At 35.0% G+C, this 18,772-nt stretch overlaps 1 protein-coding gene across 1 annotated transcript in view; it reads left to right on the top strand.

Annotated features, from left to right (window-relative positions):
- Nucleotides 1-18,177, top strand: part of LOC129220757 (coiled-coil domain-containing protein AGAP005037-like) — a 141,138-nt gene extending 122,961 nt beyond the window's left edge. The window contains exons 23-24 of the mRNA XM_054855186.1: nucleotides 16,130-16,966; nucleotides 17,812-18,177. Of these exons, the coding sequence (XP_054711161.1) occupies nucleotides 16,130-16,966; nucleotides 17,812-18,177 (1,203 nt within the window). The remainder of the gene's footprint in view (nucleotides 1-16,129; nucleotides 16,967-17,811) is intronic.
- The last annotated feature ends 595 nt before the right edge of the window (nucleotides 18,178-18,772 follow it).

Below are 18,772 nucleotides of genomic sequence, written 5' to 3'. Positions count from 1 at the left end.
TGTAAGTTCAAATTAACCAAAGCAAAAGTTAATGTCAATTAACTTTTGCTTTGGTTAATTTGGTCCATCATTTGAATATCTACGATATTTTAAGCCTTCAGCAAATTATTGAATTTTATTTTATTTGAATTAATGTCTGTAATTTGGATAAAATCAAATAACTGGAAAAATTCAATCTACCTTTGTTTTTATATTTTCGCCAAAGCTGAAACTCTATATGGTCCAATCTTTACTTTTTGTTTGTTTATTCATTCATTTATTCCAATTTATTTATAACTGTTTAAGTGATTCTAAATGTAAACGTCTAGAATTTATGTTCAACGTATTTTAAGGCAAGTGATGAATTACGTAAAATATTTTTAATTTAAAGAAGACATTTCCTTTATTATAACAATTCCATTGTAACGTTTATTGAAGCGCGGAGAAAAATTCATTTTAATGTTAAAAAACAGCTGCTTAAATTTGCTTCATAACTAGTCCTTGAATACCACAGGCACATTCTCTTTCGCAATTCATTTACACTTAATAATTGTTTTAGAAAATCTATTGTCTTAAAATTCGTAGCTTTGAACTGATAAAAAGATTCTAAAACACAAAAGAAACTTTAAAAGACAGGCAAAGTCTCTCTCAGATAATGCAATTGCAAATAGTCGCCATTGTAGCATGCCTTTCATTTTGTTTCTCACGCTGCTGTTCCATGCACATTCTGTTTCGCGATGCACTTTTAAGCCGGTGGTGGTTGTCCTGATACTCTTTTTTTTCTGTTTGTTTCTAAATGAATTAATATTTTTCGATACTAACTCGTAGCAAGTACTGTTCACTAAAATATGGGTTGCACTAAAACAATGACCTGCTTTTGAACCGTAATATTTTGTATTGAAACCTACAAAAGTAATGGAACAAAGCGCAAATAACTCAAATTGCTGAAGTTTCATCAAACGCATCATAAATGTTGAACGTGTACAACTCCAACAACACGTATGACCAGGGGTGCTCCCATAGGGTATACTTCACATACGCTGTATATACTGCTCAACCACGGAGTGTATGGAATTGGCAAACGTCCAGTTACAACGAGTCTATCTGAATGAGGGAGAAAAATAAAAATCCGATGTGCGTGTTCCACTCATATGAATGAGACTCTGCTTAATTTAGAGGCATACATCTGCAAACGCTGACATCCCTAAAAATTAATAGATTTGTCCATTTCCGTCTTTAAACCGGATGTTTGCCTTTCCATACAGTCCGTGGTCAGACAGTACTCTCAAACATTTTTTACACATGTAGCGTATACCCTCAAACTACAAAGATTTTCATTTATAATTCATGTTCTATCATCACATCATCGCATTTTTAAATTTTGCTAAAGTAAAATAGTATCATTACGCTAATTATATTTTCCCACAAGTAACCTTATTTCGTTATGTTTCTTAACACTTAATAAATCAACGCCTTTTGAAAAGACGCCAAGGGTACAATCTCATTTGCTTATCTTTACTCATTCAAAAGACAATTCCAAGCGGCAGCAATTTTTTGTAATTATATTTAAATAGTCTATGCAACCGGGTTTTTTTTCCCCCATCTCGTTTTTGAATAAAAAATTTAAAGATATTCCAGAAAACTTCCCGTTATTCCTGAATCATTCCCTTGCAGTTGTTTTTCCAGGGGTGACAGTAGGAAGAAGATAAACGACTGGTGAGAATTTATTTCCCGTCGTTTCTCAGATGAAATGATTTAGCTACCTGTTTTTTTTACAAGGGATCCGTAAAGCTGCACGTAAAGAGTAGTAATTAATCCTTACACTGGTAGTTAATCAATGTTAATTATCGAAAGTTAAGGCAAACATGAAACTTTAATTTTACGAGTTTTACTCTTCTCCCTGAAAGGAAAGCCCGGAAATCTATCCCCCTTGGTTTATATTCTCAAGAACTTCTCGTATACATTATATATATGATCACTTACACATATTAGGCATAGCGAATTACTGGGAGTATTCCCTCAGAAATATTGATGGGAACATCACTGCGTATAACATCAAGCCGATAGATACACTCTCAACGTTTTCTGCATCAAAAGACTCTCCAAGTACTAAACCTTCGCCAATCTTACTTATGTTTTATGTCCACCTCTTGCAGCGCATATAACATCAAGCCGAAAACTACATTCTTCAACTACTATATGCGTCAATCCTTTCTGCAATAAAAACTTACAAAGTACTAAACTGTTGTGAGCAGGTAAAGAGCAGTAGAGGAGAAATGGGTACAGTGAGACAAGGAAAACAGTGAGATACCAGCCATTTATTTCCTGTTTGGATATTTCCAGTTCGGTAAAACTTTTAAAAAGTCAGGTCGACATATACTATGAGCAATATTATTGAAAAAAAAATTTGCCTTCAAGTTTTATTTTAGAAAAAAAAACTATGTCATCATAACAGGAAATATCCAACGTTGTTTAGCACAAATAAACAGATTACAGAATACACTTGTTTCGGGGTTTCAAGGAACCCTTTTTTCAATTCAAAGGTGTGAGCTTTTAGATGTAAAGACACCCAGTAAAAGCTTTACTGGGTAGCTTTTGCTGGGTGTCTTTACATCTAGAAGCTCACACCTTTGAATTAAGGGGTTCCTTGAAACCCCGAAATACGTGCATTCTGTAAGCTCTTTATTTGTGTTAAACAATGTTAGATATTTCCTGTTATTCCTCGGCACAAAGGTACTTATTTATTGCTTATATCATCATATTTTGAACCCATCGAAGTAAAATACCTTCATTGTTTGTTGCACTGTTTATAAACTGTTAGATAAATTTTAGACTTGCTTTATTAATCTAACATTAGATAATTAACTAACGTTTATTTTAACAGTAGAATGCTGCTACTAATTTTCTTTGTCTGAGAATGGCAGCCATTGAGTTTATATTTTGCAACGAGGGTACAGTGAGACAGGAATAGCGAGACAGCATTAGTTCATCGATTACTGCTTCCATGGCACTTTTATATTAAAAGAGGAGAAATTATACATTGAATTAAAGTTAATTGCAACTAGCCTGTTGATGCAAAAAATAATAAAATAAGTTTGAAACCCCTGTATCAACAAAATAAGGTAGCTTGAATGGAGTTATGACTTTTATAGCTATTTAGTATCACATAAATATTTTCATTTCGTACTTATTCTACTTCCCTTTTTTTTATTGTTTCAATGCAATATGCTATGTGTAATAATGGTTTTCCACGTTTAAAAATCTAAACATAACTAGAAAAAAACGAACTCAAATAAGCTATTTTGGAGAAGAAGATACAGGAACAGATACAGGAAAGAAGCCGTTTTACTAGTATTGGACAAAGGCTACAGTGAAAGCTTTCCATCCTCATCTAACGCTACGTCGCAAGATGACACTTAAAGCCAATTTACTTATCGAGAATCATCTAAATCAATGGTTCCCAACCTTTTCCCCCTTGCGAACCCTTTCAAACCCCGAAAGAAGTTGACGAACCTTTGGGCACTAGGTAATGAGTAACAAGAAAAAAAAGAAAGAAAGAAACGCGCGCGCACACAACTACACATACACAATAAAATTTGTGAAATTTTTTTTAGTTTGATGCTGCTGCATAGTTTATAACAAGAAGGAAAACATAATTGCAAAACATTAAATTACAAATATAACTACGAACTGAAATGATCGCTAAAAAATGAATGAACAACACATTCACCGAAAAATAAACACAGTGATTAGTTTGTGTTGAGCTTCAATCAACTTCAAAATTATGAAAATGGAATAGTTGTGGGACAAAGAGGCTCTAAATAAGTTTGGCTGAAGTTTTTCTGACCCTAGAGTACATTTACCTCTATTATCACCAAATCAGAGAAGTCAATTAAAGATTCATCTTTAAAATACCTTTCAGAGAACTCTCAGATTAACTAAATGATTTTTTTTTTTTTTACAGTAAAATGAGAAAGATCTAGGAATAAGTTTTCTTGAAAAACACTACGAGCCTAGCTGTTTGATAAAGATGATTACTGTTTACATCAATCGTTTGATTGCCGAAGTATTCTCTTGTAATTATGCTATAAGTGCAGAGTAAACTGCGTAGATTGAAAATTAATAGAAGCGTCTATTTTCAATATATGCATTTACACTAATTTTTACACAAAAGGTAATTTTTAACAAAAAGCTCACTCACTACAAGAAAAAATTTCTGCACAAATTTCATAAATTCCTTATTTACATACAGAGCGCAAACTAAGTTACATGGTTAAATTCCGTTGATTTTTTTTTTTTTTTTACTGCGTGAACCTAACACTGCCAAACTTTCACCCTCGAAAATTTTCTATCGTAGTTAATTTTTCATACTTTCTGCGGTATTTTTAGGTTGCAAGACATTTTTTCCCTTTCCCAACAATAAATCTCGAAATAAATTGTAATCTATGTAGGATGAAAATTATAGCAATAAACAAGCGCGTAATCACACTATTATGTATTTTTGACTCAGCACAAAAAAAAAGCGATAGCTCTTCGCCAGACTCAAATGGTAAAGAAACTAAACATCAAAATATTTTGAGACGCTCGTATATGCTCCATGCTTCATGTAATGTTTTCATCAAGTTTAATCAATCTTACCGATCAAAAGCTTCTGAAGAAACGAACGCTTCCAAATTCTTTCATCTGAGGACATTGTATTCATAAGCAGAGCTTTTTCAGCATGGCTTCAGAGCTATCACCTATCATTGTCAATGGAAGCGTTAAAACTGGCACTTTACAATGACAGACTAAATTATTTAAATGTAAAATACGTCAGGAAGTATGCAAATATTTTCAAGCTAAGAATATCGAATGTGCGAGAGACAAATGAATAGAAAAGAAGCAAAATTTGCTTGCAATCGCTTGAGTATGAAACTTCATCAGAAACAGGAATGATAAAACTCCGTCATTAGAATATTTTTTTCGCGACACCCCGAAACCCTCTCCCGAACCACCGGTTGGGAAACGTTGATCTAAATCAATCTATCTCAGTTCCAAACAAATACGTGGTAGATGTCACTACTGAGTGTGAAGACGACTTGAAATTTACCTTGCCAAAAGCAATATCTCAGACTAAAACCAAACGGAAACAGCCATTCATATTTCTCCAAATAAATTTAGATTCTTTCAAAGTTTGCTGATTCAAAAAATATACGTCTCACTGTTCCGACATTCCAGGAGAGCAATGAGACAAAATTGCATTTGGTTTCTTTTTTTTTTTTTTTTTTTCTCGTTTTGTGTGAATTTGTAATTTTTTCTAGATCTATCTTAATCATTCCTATTACAGTGACAAATATTTTGACGTTCGAAGGAAATTAGTTTCTGTGTTTTTTCATTAGTAAAAATGCAATGGGGTCGTTTCCAAAATTTTAAAAGTATTTTTTTTTCTGAAAGAGCATGCTTAAAAACATAGAATCTGACCATTTTTTAAATAATTTCTTTAAGTTTAATATTTTTTAAAAATTAGTTAAACCGGTGCTTTTTCATCGTTTAACGCTTCTGCCGATGACATCACAAATGATGAAATGCCATTCAGTGTTGTCATTTTCACGGTCCAAAATATTTAATTCGCATCTTTACTCACGTGTATTGGCACGATAAAATTGATAGCAAGCGTAGAGCGCAATTGCAATTCGCTTCTTGGTTATCATAACATGGAAATGCGGTAGAAAGATGCGGCAAAGTGCATCATTTATGACGTCATAAAGACCACGCCTTGTTTGAAGAATCGGACATTTAATAAATTAATTTAAAAATAACTGTTGAGAAAATGAAAGTATTTTCTGAGTCCACGTTTTTTTTTTTTTTTTTTTTTTTTTTTTTTTTTTGCTTATTCGCTTATTCTATCAATTTCAGTGACAAAAAGTACTACTTTTGACTGAAAAAAACAACCCCATTGAATTTTCATGTCTTACTGTGCCCATTCTTCCCCTAATTGCAGATATTTCAATTTCCATTCTTTTGCATTTTTGTCGTCTATTGTCCACAGCTTTATTGCACAAGCTTGCTTATTTGGTTGCCGCTGAAAGTAAGAATGAAAGAAACGTGAAATTTCAACATTTCCCAATTGTTAGTATTGAATCCTAAACGCCTTTCTTCAAGTTCTCGGAAACATTTTCTACAGCAGGTAGTGGATCCCCAATTTTACGTTGTTCGTTTTCATACGTTTCCCCGCTTCCGACATCTTTTCCTTATGGTTCCTGAGAAAGGTTATACTGATAATGGAAAAATATTCCGGATTTTACGTCACTCTTTTTCAGAAAGTCAGCTTAACACGTTTCTCTTCAAACGGATCAAAATAATGTTTCATCTAAAAGACTCACACAGGCTTTTTTTAGATTTCTATTTTTTCAAGATAAATTTGCTTCATAACTGTTCGAAGCCGATCTGGCATTCTTTTTGTTCTGTCTAATTGTCTTTTGTTTGCGAGAAGAAGTTTTTTTGATCATGCAATCTAAGACTAAAGCTGCTGACACTTTTGAAGATTTTCCAGAAGTTGGTGACGGATGTATCGTCTCATCACATGACAAATTCCTTCAATGTCATACTTACTACTAAAGCTTTAGACTAGGAATTCTGAATGGTAAACGTTTGCTGCTAAAGTCACAAACAATGGTAGCCACCCTTTCACTTTTGGTAGCCATTTCTAAAAAAAAGTAAATGCCCTACTTGCTATAAGTAATATTTAAAACAAGTTCAAAAAATTACGATACTCTACATAAGCAAGCTGATGTGTGCATCACATGACTTCCTATCACACCAATTTAATGATAATAGTGCATTGGAATAAGCAAGGAAGCATTTTGAATATTTTCTCGCTTAATTCGTCTCGAACCGATGCACAAAAGCGTTTTACAGAGATTTATTTTCCCAATATCGCCAATTTAATATTTTTCAATAGATAACTCTCTAAATATCGTCAATAGCGCCAAACTAAAACCAAAATCGAAGCATAATTTTTTTTGCCAAATATGTCCCCAGATTGGCGATATATCTCCTAGTTGGTGACAAAACTCGAGAGCCCAAAAGCTTGGCAATATATCGCCAAATGTTCGCGAAGTTATAACATCACTTGAGCTTGCAATGATTAAATAAACTGATTTTTCTCCAAAAGGTGTAAAAGACCTCTTTTGAACATCCGAATAGAACCAAAAGGGGAGGTGCACAGCATGACCCCACTAGGAGTCTACACACCAAATTTCAACTTTCTACGGCATACTGTTTTTGAGTTATGCGAGATAGGTACATACGTAAACATACATACTACGTACATATTCACTCGGGGATGGTCAAAATGGATATTTCGGGTATCTATTCGTTCTTAGGCATACATGCACGTGCAATATGGTCGAAAAAACCACTCCACATTCATTCAAGGATGAGTAAAATTGAAAATTAGACCGAAATTTGAGAAAAAAAAATTTGCGAATACAATACTTAATTTACTATGTAAAAGGAAGTAACAACAAATAAAATTTCCCTGAAAATATTTTTACTACCTTTTACATAGTACAGGAAGAATTGTGTTAGCGAAAAAAAATCCCTCAAAATTTGGCCTAATTTTCCATTACCACGAGTTTTCTCGTGATGTCTGTATGTGCGAGTGTATGTACGTATGTATGTAAGTATGTACCTCCCGCATAACTCAAAAACGGTATGTCGTAGAAAGTTGAAATTTGGTGTGTAGACTCTTAGTGAGGTCTAGTTGTCTACCTACCTTTTTGGTTGTATTCGAATTTTCCGAAAGGGATCTTTTATGCCCTTTTGAGTGAAATCAATGCAAACTCAAGTGATGTTATAATTTGGCGAACATCTTACGATATATCACCAAGCTTTTGGCCACCAAGTTTCGAAAAATTTAGCGACAAAAATTATTTTTTGAATTGGTTTCAATATGGCTATATTTAGAGAGTTTTTCATTGTATCGTGTTAAAATGTTTGGTATTGGGAAAATTAATCTCTGTAAAACACTTTTTTGCAACGATTCATAATGAACTAGGGGTGAAAATATTTAAAGTGTTTCCTTGCTTAATCCAAGGCACTATTATCATTAAATTGCTGTAAAAGAAAGTACTGTGATGAGCATCAGCTCGTTTAATATAAAGATATAAGTATACAACAAAAGGAAATACTTTGGAAATTTTTATATATATTACAAATGTAGGCGATTATAACTGAATGAAAGCAGTGAGAACTCATGCAGGCTTTGGCTACTTTATTGGTCAGAAAATGTCTATCACCTAGCACGATTATTTTTCAGGGCAATTAGAACTATAAAAAGCAGCAATCGCAAAAACGAACCTTTTACGAAGAAAAAAATCGCGATCCTGAAAACGGACCATTTTTAAGTAGTAGTAGATGTAATAACATCAGGAATCTTGGATTTTGCTACTTTAATTGAAAATATTTGGTCTGAAGTGAAAGACGAAAATAAAATTATTAGTACAAACTCAAGATAACTCTTACTAGCGACTCAAAAGAAGGGCTCAGATAGGATTGAAAGCGTGTTGACGTAGCGCGAATATTATTTTCAACAAAAAAGAAACGCAAAATCTCAACTTTTGGCGACTTGGACTTTATTCTTAGGTTGCCACTTTCAATAAAATTGTCGCCAGTTGGCGACTGGCGACCGCAAATCTAGAATTTTATACTAACCGCGTTCGATGATGATGATGATGACTAAGACGAAATAATCGAGAGTGTCCCTACAAGCGATTCTAAGCATAAAAATTCTAAAACTATATTTATTTATAAATGCCAACTAAGAAACATATTTGCAAAAAAATATTAGTACAGATTATAAATAAAGTTGTTTCTGAAAACAAAAAACAAGAAATGATTACACATTTTTTTTTATTACTTCTTGGGATAAGAGTCAAATTTTAAATAATATGTTTAGATTTTTAAAAGTTCTCGATTTTGTGTTTCCCTGGTTGGAACATTTTATATCACTGGTATGACAGATAACGTAAAATCGGGGTTAAGCCAGCATTGCCCTACAACAAACAAATTTACAATAGTAAATTTTCAATGGTATTTTAAGGTATAGTTATGTGATGGGTGTTTACATGCAACAGCACAGCATCATAGCTGTAGCTGCATTTGTCAACACTTTCTTGCACCAAAAAGAAAAAAAAAAAACTCACAAAGTTTCAACAATGCTATTAGAGGCATTTTGAGTGTCTACCCAAGAAGTATTTACTGCTACATTCATCAACATTTTCGGAAAGTAAATGGCACTGACGGTTTTCAATACTTCTAATATCTTGTATTTTTAAGTCATCTATGTTTGTAAGTGACAGCAGTGCAAAAACACATTTCTCCACAAACCCCAAAGAAAAAAAGTCCTGAAATAGATTGATTGATTTCAAAAATTTATAATAAGAAAACGGTTAATGATTAGAAAAAAAAAACGTTGCGGAAAATTCATGTGGTGGGCCATAAATTCCCCCCCCCCCCCAGAGTTCCACATTTTTGTTCAAAAAATTCTCAATAGATGGCGCTGCAGATAGTAAGCCTTTAGGTCAAAAAACGAATGATGGATATTCATCAAATTTTCTCCGGTTGCGACATGTGGTTGTAGCCGGTGGTAGACATTTTGAAAATGTTGTTGTGTAATTTTGTTTATTGAAAACAATTTTCGGAAAACTATGACGTAATTTTCTATTTTTCTTTGATTTACGCGCTTACGATCAGCATTGCCATCTATTGGAAAATTCTTGAATTAAACTTTGGAACTCTGGGGGGGGGGGGGGCAAAACTTACGGCCCACCACATGAGTTTTCTGCAAGAATCATTTTTTTCATCATTAACCGTTTTCCTGTTATACATTTTTGAAAACAGTTAGTCTATTTCATTACCTATAGGTCATCTATAATTGTAAGTGACAGTATTACAAAAACACATTTCTCCACAAATCTCACAGAAAAAATGCATTGGATGTTTATAAGCAGGCACATCCGCCAATGCAATCACCGTGTAGAAAGTGTTGTAGACGATGGAATGAACACATTGTACATCATGGGGGCCATTAATGAAACATTTAATATTTGCCGAGATTTTTGCATTTTGTTCCATTACTTTTGTATGTTTTCATTAAAAGATATTAAAGTTCAAAATTGGGTTTATTCTTTTTGATACACACCTGTAGTTTTCTGAAAGTAACTTTGCTGTCTAAAACAATTTTTTTTAGGATTTCGATTTTTTTTTTTTTTTAAATTTTCAAACGTAATTGCTTACGATAAGTTTTCTAACTAATTATTCTCTTTAAAATGTTCAAAGTAAAGTCTTTTAGTATTTTTCATATAATGTATGATGTAATGTGCATATATTTAAGAAACTCTTTGTTGTTTGTAAGAACGTTCATGCCTATTGTACTTTTTAGGAAAAGATTTTCAATATTGAACAAAATGTATACAAACGTTTTGTGTCGAAATTATCTACATCATAAGAAACCATGATTTTTATTTCAAACTATTTTACTAAAATCGCATAAAATATTTTAGCAGGGATATCGTTAAAAAATACTTTAGTTTTTGAGATTGATTAGAGCTATTTTACTTTTATATTTAGTTACTTATGTTGGAAGTTATCTTGTTCAAAAACCTTTTTACTCTTCGTTATTGATGAAACAAATGTATTAACCTTTAGCACGTATTGTTTGGATTTTTTACAATGCTATGCACTGTTAAAAGTCAAGTTTAAGATTTAATCAAGAAATAGGTTAAATCTAGCAAACTTTAGCTGCAACCATCGTATTGGTGATAAGTTTCACCAATGTAATGGAACTTTTTAACTGGTGACTGCACAAAAAGCATCATTAAATTGGTGAAAATCACCAATGTGATGTTTGCATCTGAAGTTTGCTAGTTTTAACCTATTTCTTGGTGAAACATTGAACTTTATTTTTAGCTGCGTATAACGTTAAGTAATATATTTTTAAATATAGATTTAAGCGCATTTTCTTTTGATACTTCTTAAGAAAAAGGCACTTTAAATCACAAAACATTAAAGTTTTTATATTCATTTTGTTTCTGACGGTTATTGACATACTCTATGTCCCCATATAGAACATGTCAGGATAACCACCATACCGTTAAAAAGCCTCGTTTGATTTAAGCGCAGGCGCATGCACATTCTGATGTTCATTATAAGTAATAGTACTAATAAAATCAGTAATTATTTTTTGCCTTTGATTGACTAAAATTTTGAGAAACAATTTTTTGAGCGGGTTTTGTTTACTTTTTTGCCCCATGCAGCATGTGGAGAGGTTATTCAACCCTTGGATGGGCTGACCAGGTTGGTTCTCAACACTCCTCTTATAGTGAAAAGCACGAGGGAAACAACATGCCCACGCATGCTTCCTAAAATGGAAGTTTTGTCATAATAGAGGTGGCACAACTTGCATAAGAAATTGAATGAACAAATATTGGAAATTTGGTGGCGGGTGATGAAGCTTTTTGTTTAATGATTTTTGGAATGAAACTGCAAATGCAAAACCGATGCTTAAACGAACTTTCACACCGAATCATTTGGACACTGATAAATACCGAATGTTCCTGTACATAAGTCAACACCCTAACTCCTATTCCCATTCCTATTCAGAGTCACAACTGACTACAACTGTATTTATGTCGAGGACTGCATACTGAGTGCCTTGCCTCCATTATTTTATATACTGATAGATGGCAGCACCATCACCGGATCGAACAGTTAATGAGAATTTAGAACTAGTCCAGGAGCTAATAGCTACCTGGTGCTAGCACCCCCAGAGGTATCGTTTTACTTGGAGGACATTGAGACTACGAGCATATTTAACGTCGCCCAGTCCCCTTTAATGACGACGGTGGGTCTTCGACCATCGAGGTTCGAACCCAGGACCCTCCGGCCCCGAATCCGACACTCTACTGATCGGGCTGCCACGGCCCAAACCTAACTCCTAACTTGTCATTAAAACTTTCAAGCTGAATCGTTTTTGCACCGATAAATGCCGAATATGCTTGTGCATAAATCGACACCTCATCAAACTTTAAAGTTGATCCATTTTGGCACAGATTAATGCCAAATATACTCGTGTATAAATCGGCACTTAGAATTTTGATACATATTGGAAAATTCGAATTTTTTTGTATTAGTCGAATCACAATTTGACGGAGAACTTTTTAAAAACAAATTATGTACTAAAAACGAGTAAAAAATACCCTAAAGCTTTTCAATACGTAAAAATTATGCTAATTAACACCAAGTGAAGCAATTTATGCCATTTCTGTAAATTATTTGGGGTATTTTATCTTTTTTTCCTAACAAGTAATTTTATTAACTACTGTGCGGTTACGAAAAAAAGCGTATCATTGTAGTTTCCCTCTTGCATCTTCCATTGTATGAATAAATGCCAGACATCCCCATTTTATTGTTCACCCATAAATTCCATATTGTGTTATTAGTGCAGTTGTATGTAAATTACTATATTTGATATTAATGCTGTAGGGCAAGGTGATTAAAAGTTTCCCTAAACAAATTGATGTTCTTATGTCCTTCTTGACTTTAAAGTCTTAGTTTCAGAATTTTAACCTCATGTTCAATAGAATTTTAATGTTTTAGTCACATTTAGTACTTTTGAATGCTTTAATTTGTAGTAAAATAATAATATCCAGTCTAAATGTGTGTAGTTAGCAATCGTAGGAAGTAGAGATCCTACGAACCATGCTGGTAGAATCTACTATCTTGCTGCCCATGAAGTTTAACATTCCGAACATCAAAGTATGGTTGCATGTTTGGCGCCATGATCGCCACTAATTGTTGCATTTTTTTTTCCCTGTTGTAAAAGAGGAAATTTTGCTAAAAACAATTTTTCAAACAGCAGCGTTAATTTTTTAATAAATAAGGGCTGTCCATATATGATATCACACTTTTTCCAAAAAAATTTGACCCCTCCCCCCTCTCCCCCTGCATCACAAAGTGTCGCCCTCCCCTCCACTTGTCACATGTCGCGCTCTTTTTCATAAGCATATTGTTTCGTTGTTAAAAATACTTATTGTTACCATTGTCACAAACTATCGCAATTTCATGAACTCCACTCCCTGCCTCAAAGCGTGACATCATTTGTGGACGACCCATTAGGGCTTATTATCATTAAAATCAATTTACATTTGTTTTCACACGCTTCAGAAGAAAACATTATATCACCTGTGAACAGAAGAAGTTGTGTCCAGACACGGGGAAACGTTTATAATAACTCATATAAACAATGGTGAGCAACAACTTGGGCAACAAAATGGCTGGTGCACTAGCTTGGTTTATAGGTGTTGATGTAGGAAGTCCTTTTCTTCACGTCATATGATGCACTGATAGTATTCACTACAATATTCCGGGAGCTTTGTACAGAACATTATTCTACGCTGCTGATGCTATAATGATTTAAATACAGCCTCATTACATGCATCTCTGTATGGTCAGGTGAAATTGAAACAAGTGTTGAATAATATAAGATCTTTCAATTGAAATAAAATCAAACCATGAGTGAAACATATCACCGCAAAAGCAAATGCATTGAATTTGGGTTATACCGACGAGACTTTGAAACAAATAAACAAAAAGAAAGTTAAAATTTTTGAAAACCCTCAGATACGACTATTTGTATAAGTTTATGAAATAAACTAATCAAACAAACGCTGGTTTTGGAAATTTTTAGTAGTTTGTTTGCAGATATCGGATCTGTTTCCTTATGCAAATTTTATTACCTAGTGTTGTTTAAGGAATAAGATAATTTTTCACACAAAAATATATTTAATGTCTCGTATGCGCTTTATATGTCAGTCGAGCTTCTAAGAAAACAACGAACTATTTTATGGGTGTCAGTAGCATAACTAGGTGGTGAGCAAAATAATATACTTATTTTTTGAGTAAATAAAGAGGAAAAAAGATTACATATGTATATACATATACAAATGATGTTACATTTTCGGTACGCTGACGTTTTTAGGTTTAAAATGTGTCATTTTTTATGAGCATAAATCAAAAATAATTGACATAGCCTGGAAGAATGCAAAACAAACCGAAATTGAGACAAGTAACTACATTTTGATCATTGAGAATTTACATATTTTACTTTCTGATTGGCTTCTTTTCTAACATTAACACAGTTTGACTTGTAAAAAATAGGAAAGTTTTGATAGGAGACTTGAATATTCTTATTATTAACGTTTATTTGCGAACAACTCATTTTTTCACATTGCGTAATTTGGGAATTCGTACAACGTATGAAAATTCTAGCTATAATATTTCAGGACTGCATCAGTGATTAATAATCCTGCTAGAAGAGTTATCAGAGGGGTTTTTTTTTTTTTTTTTTTTTTTTGCCTAATTTTTGTAAAGTTTAAATGTGAGAACTATAATTTCCGGCAAAATTCAAATCTCATGCTTTCTATCTTATTCCTTCTTTGAAAGTTCAGAAAATCGCTATTTTATGCATGCTAAAGCAAATCATTATTGGGGTAAAAATTAGAGATTACAAGTAAAAAGTTTTCACTGTAATGGGTTTTACTGCTTTACCACTGATAGATGGAAAGGCAAACATCCGGTTTACAGGCGGAAATGGACGCATCTATTTGTTTTCAGGGATGCCAGCTTTATGAGAGGGGTATCAGCCTCTAATTTAAGCAAAGTCACATTGTGAATTGACGAAGAACGCGTGCATCAAATTTTGATTTTTCTCCCCTCATCGAGAGGAACTCGTCTTAACGTTTGCTAATTCCGTATGATCTGTGGGCCGACTGTAACTGACTCATTATGAGAAATGATTTTATGCAGTTGATTTAGTTTCTTTTAAAGACATTGAAAAAGCAATAAAATTTACTATATACATTTTTATTTGCTATTGCTGCTTAATTCAAAAGAAAAAAAAACACGGTTTAAAATGTATCTGAAAAATTAACATTAATGCTTAAATATGTTACACGTTTGAACATCTATCAAGTAACGAATTCATACTTCTATGTATTTTCATGAAGAAACTCTTGCACTTGAAAAAACAACAACGCGTATTAATTATTGACAGTGTAGAGCAAATTTATTTTATTCGTAGAAAGAGAAATTGAATACAATAGGTAGAAGTAAGGAATATGAAAGTAAAGTAAGCTCCGGCATAAACGTATTTGAATGTATGATTTCTTTAAATGCATTACCACTAAAAATTTTGATCAGTGAAATTCTTAACGATTGTGTTGAAATGACTTCCCAAATAAATTTGAGGAATTTCTGGAAACTTGTGAGTTGAAGTTGCGGGAGGAAAAACTCTTCACCAGGACTCCAATTACAAAACCTTCAGGAATACGTTAAAATAAAAAAGGAAGAAGTAACGAGCTAGTTTATCAACTTTTCAAAACTATAGTTTCGACAAACCTAACCTGGAAGAGTCGTAATGCTGCGATTAGGATCTGCGTAGCATCCATATGCTGCCAGGTTATGTTTCCCACAACCGTAGTTTTGTGAACTGGAAACAACTAACAAACAGAATCCCATAATTCCTTCATTACATTAACTGATATGTGTTACGTAACTTTTATGAACGTAAAATCAAAAGTATTCATTTTCTTCCTCCTAACAATCTAAAGTATATAGTTCTTTCAAAAAGTAGGAAAAACAAATTTTAATAAGGTATAAAAAAAAGTATGAAATAATGAAGCAGTCAAAGATTTCAAACGCAAAATATTGAAAAGCCTCACTTATCGGACACTTCTATTGCATAACTTTCTCAAGTTTTTATCAATCGGAGGGTTTACAATCGACTTCGTTAGGCATGAACAACTCATTATTTCATTAAAGTAGTCGTTTGTGAAACATTTAACTGTTTGGTAGTAAATTGACTTTTGGGAAGGAAAATTCTGTTCCTGTCGGTGCTAGTAACTATGTCCGGCTTAAACAATTAAATTAAAACATCATGTTACAATGTTGATTATCAGATGCAGCGTTTAGAATTTTTGGTCCGCGGAAAAGTGAAACGCATTCAGTGCATCAAGAGACGTCAATGCCCCCCTTAACTTTAACACGGGATATACTTCTTGTCCTTGTATAGCCAAGGGACAGGATGACGTCCTCATTGAATCCTTTGCAGAGCCTGAGTCTGGATGCGGGAACGCATACCGTCATCCACGTACCACCTGAGGGACACACGAAGCAGCAGACGGCGCTGGACGCCTTGCTGAGCGAGTTACAGACCTTCAACCTGCCTGCAGAGCAGAAGCAGCAAAGAGACAACATCCCTGGACTCTTGGGACCGCAGCGGCGGCTTCCTTCTTATCCGAGTGCGGATTCTCCTGTCCGTTCTCCCATCCACGGCATGCCACAGGCCCGCTCCCCTACGTCCCTCCCCACTGTTGTCGATCCGGGGGCGAAAACGCTGATCGTGACGCCCATAACCAAGAGTCTCTCGCCAACGCCCACGGAGCGGAGACCTTCACCTACATCGCAGCTGGCTGTGAAGAACACGCCCCCGGAGTCTGTGGCCAAAAAGGTGCCGCCTCCACCGCCGCCACGCACCACCAGTCGGTCGCCGGTGGTGTCCCCGACGGAAGCCCTCACCGCCAAACCTGTGCAGACTCTTCGGTCTGTCCTGGCTTCACGGAACCCGCCCCCGCAGAGAAGCAGTTCCATGCCCACCCCCAGAGGATCCTCCCATCCGATGCTCCGACAGACGGCATCCACAAGGCAGTCGTCTCGGGAACGCCCGGACCCGCCCTCTGCCCCTCCTCCTTCCTCTGCCAGTTCGAAGGAAGTTCTGGTGAGAACGTCTGCCCTGAACGACGAGCCGCCTCCCAGAGATCAGCTCTCCAGCAACAGCAGCAGCAGCGAGAGCGTCAACTCACAGGAAGGACTTCAGATGGCCCTACAAGCAGCCAAGGCAGAACAGTTGAAAGTATCGCAGCAATTGAGAAATGAGCTGCAAGATGAGGTAAGATGCTTGAAGCTTTTGTTTGCGCAGTTGTAATCAATAGTGCAACCGCAATTGACCTTCCAAAGGTGAGGGGGGAGCGATCATACCAGACCTTACTTGTATGTAAGCTAAAATTCATTAGGATTGGCAATAGTGTCAAAATTAAGGATTCTTGTTAGTTGACCACTAAATCCTTCTTTCGCTGTGCCACTGGTAAAATGCAAAAGAATTTCGTACGTCTAAACTCCATTCTGAAGATAAAAAATAACGAGCTAATGTGTGCATCACATGACTTCCTTTTACACCAATTTAATGATAATAGTACCTTGGAGTAAGCAAGGAAACACTAAATATTTACTCCCATATTTCGTCACGAACCGATGCAAAAAAGCGTTTTACGGGAGTTAATTCTCCCATTATCGACAATTTTAACGTGATTCAATGGATAACTCTCTAAATAGCACCAAATTCGAGAAATATTTTTTCGCCAAATTTATCGCCAACTTGGCGATATATTGCTATGTTGGAGACAAAAATTAGGTGACCGGAAAGGGAAATGAAACTGGAAGCGTCTCTCTATGACCGCGCCCAGTCTCAGAGAATATTAAATCTGAAAGTTTTATATTTGAGGTAGATTCACTGAACAATGTGACGGTGCCATAAGATGCATTGTTTTCCACCTTGCTGGACGTTCTATGCTGGAGTGGTGCCTTAAAGCAACTTTCCAGAAACATAGTCAACATAGATACAAACCCATAAAGACAATACACAAATCCAATAATTTTGATAAAACACTTTCACTGCATAATGTTTCAATTTTGCTTTTTATTTGCTAGGTGTTCGCTGCAACTAACCAAAAGAAGCTCGCTCCAGGATCCAAGAACCGGCAAGAACTTTTAGAAGCGCGACATCAAGAGCTACTGAGGAAACAAAAACAGCTGCAGGAACAATACACACGCCTGCAACAAATACAGCGCGGACAGGTTTTCGCCCGGTTCGGAGCGAAAACCGGAGACCTCAAGAAAACAGGCAGCGAGTCGAACATTCTATCCAAGGCAGGGTTACTGTCATTGGCAGCTGCATCTGGATCCATGCAGCATCTTGCGGTCACGGGATCGGTTTCGAACCCGATCTCCGGATCCAAAACATCACCTTCTTCCTCACCCATCCCTGAAAAAGGCGGAGCTCACAGCCCCGCCCAAAAAATTTTCGAGACTGATATTCTTTGAAGTATATTATTTGAGGGTAACATTCCTTTCTATGAATCAAACGAAGATGATGAGTTCGGATTTCAACACAGCTGGCTGTGCTTAGGGTTTTCTGCCCAAGTTTTCACACCACTGTTGCGTTTAATTGGATTGGAGTACGCAGTGCTGGAGCTAATCAAAATCCTTGCACTGTTTTCTCCAGTGTGAAAGAAACTACGAAGCGTTGACCATGTTTTTGCATGTGATTGCTTGAAACGCCATGGGGGAAAATAGAAGTTCGTTCTAGGTGTAAACCTTTTGGAATTTGAATTAGAATTCAAGAATGAATTTTTAGAAATAGTTTCTGGAGTTCTCAACTCCAGACGTTCATTTATTATGAATAATTAAATTTTGTTCTTAATTGCATTCAAAATTTTTTAGCTGAGACGATCAAGAAGTTTATTATCCCACCGTCGTGTGCAAAGGTTTTGAGTTTGGAAGCCGACTTTTTAAGCGGTTCTTTCTTGAAGATGAATGTTCAATTTTTTTGAATGATTTAGTAGGTAATCTTAGATAATATTTAGAATATAAATATACATAAACATATATATATATATATTTAAATGGAAAATAACTT

This window comes from Uloborus diversus, chromosome 4 (genome assembly GCF_026930045.1).
Source record: "Uloborus diversus isolate 005 chromosome 4, Udiv.v.3.1, whole genome shotgun sequence".
Classification (NCBI taxonomy): Eukaryota; Metazoa; Arthropoda; class Arachnida; order Araneae; family Uloboridae; genus Uloborus; species Uloborus diversus.
This window is presented reverse-complemented; position numbering and strand designations above follow the sequence as displayed.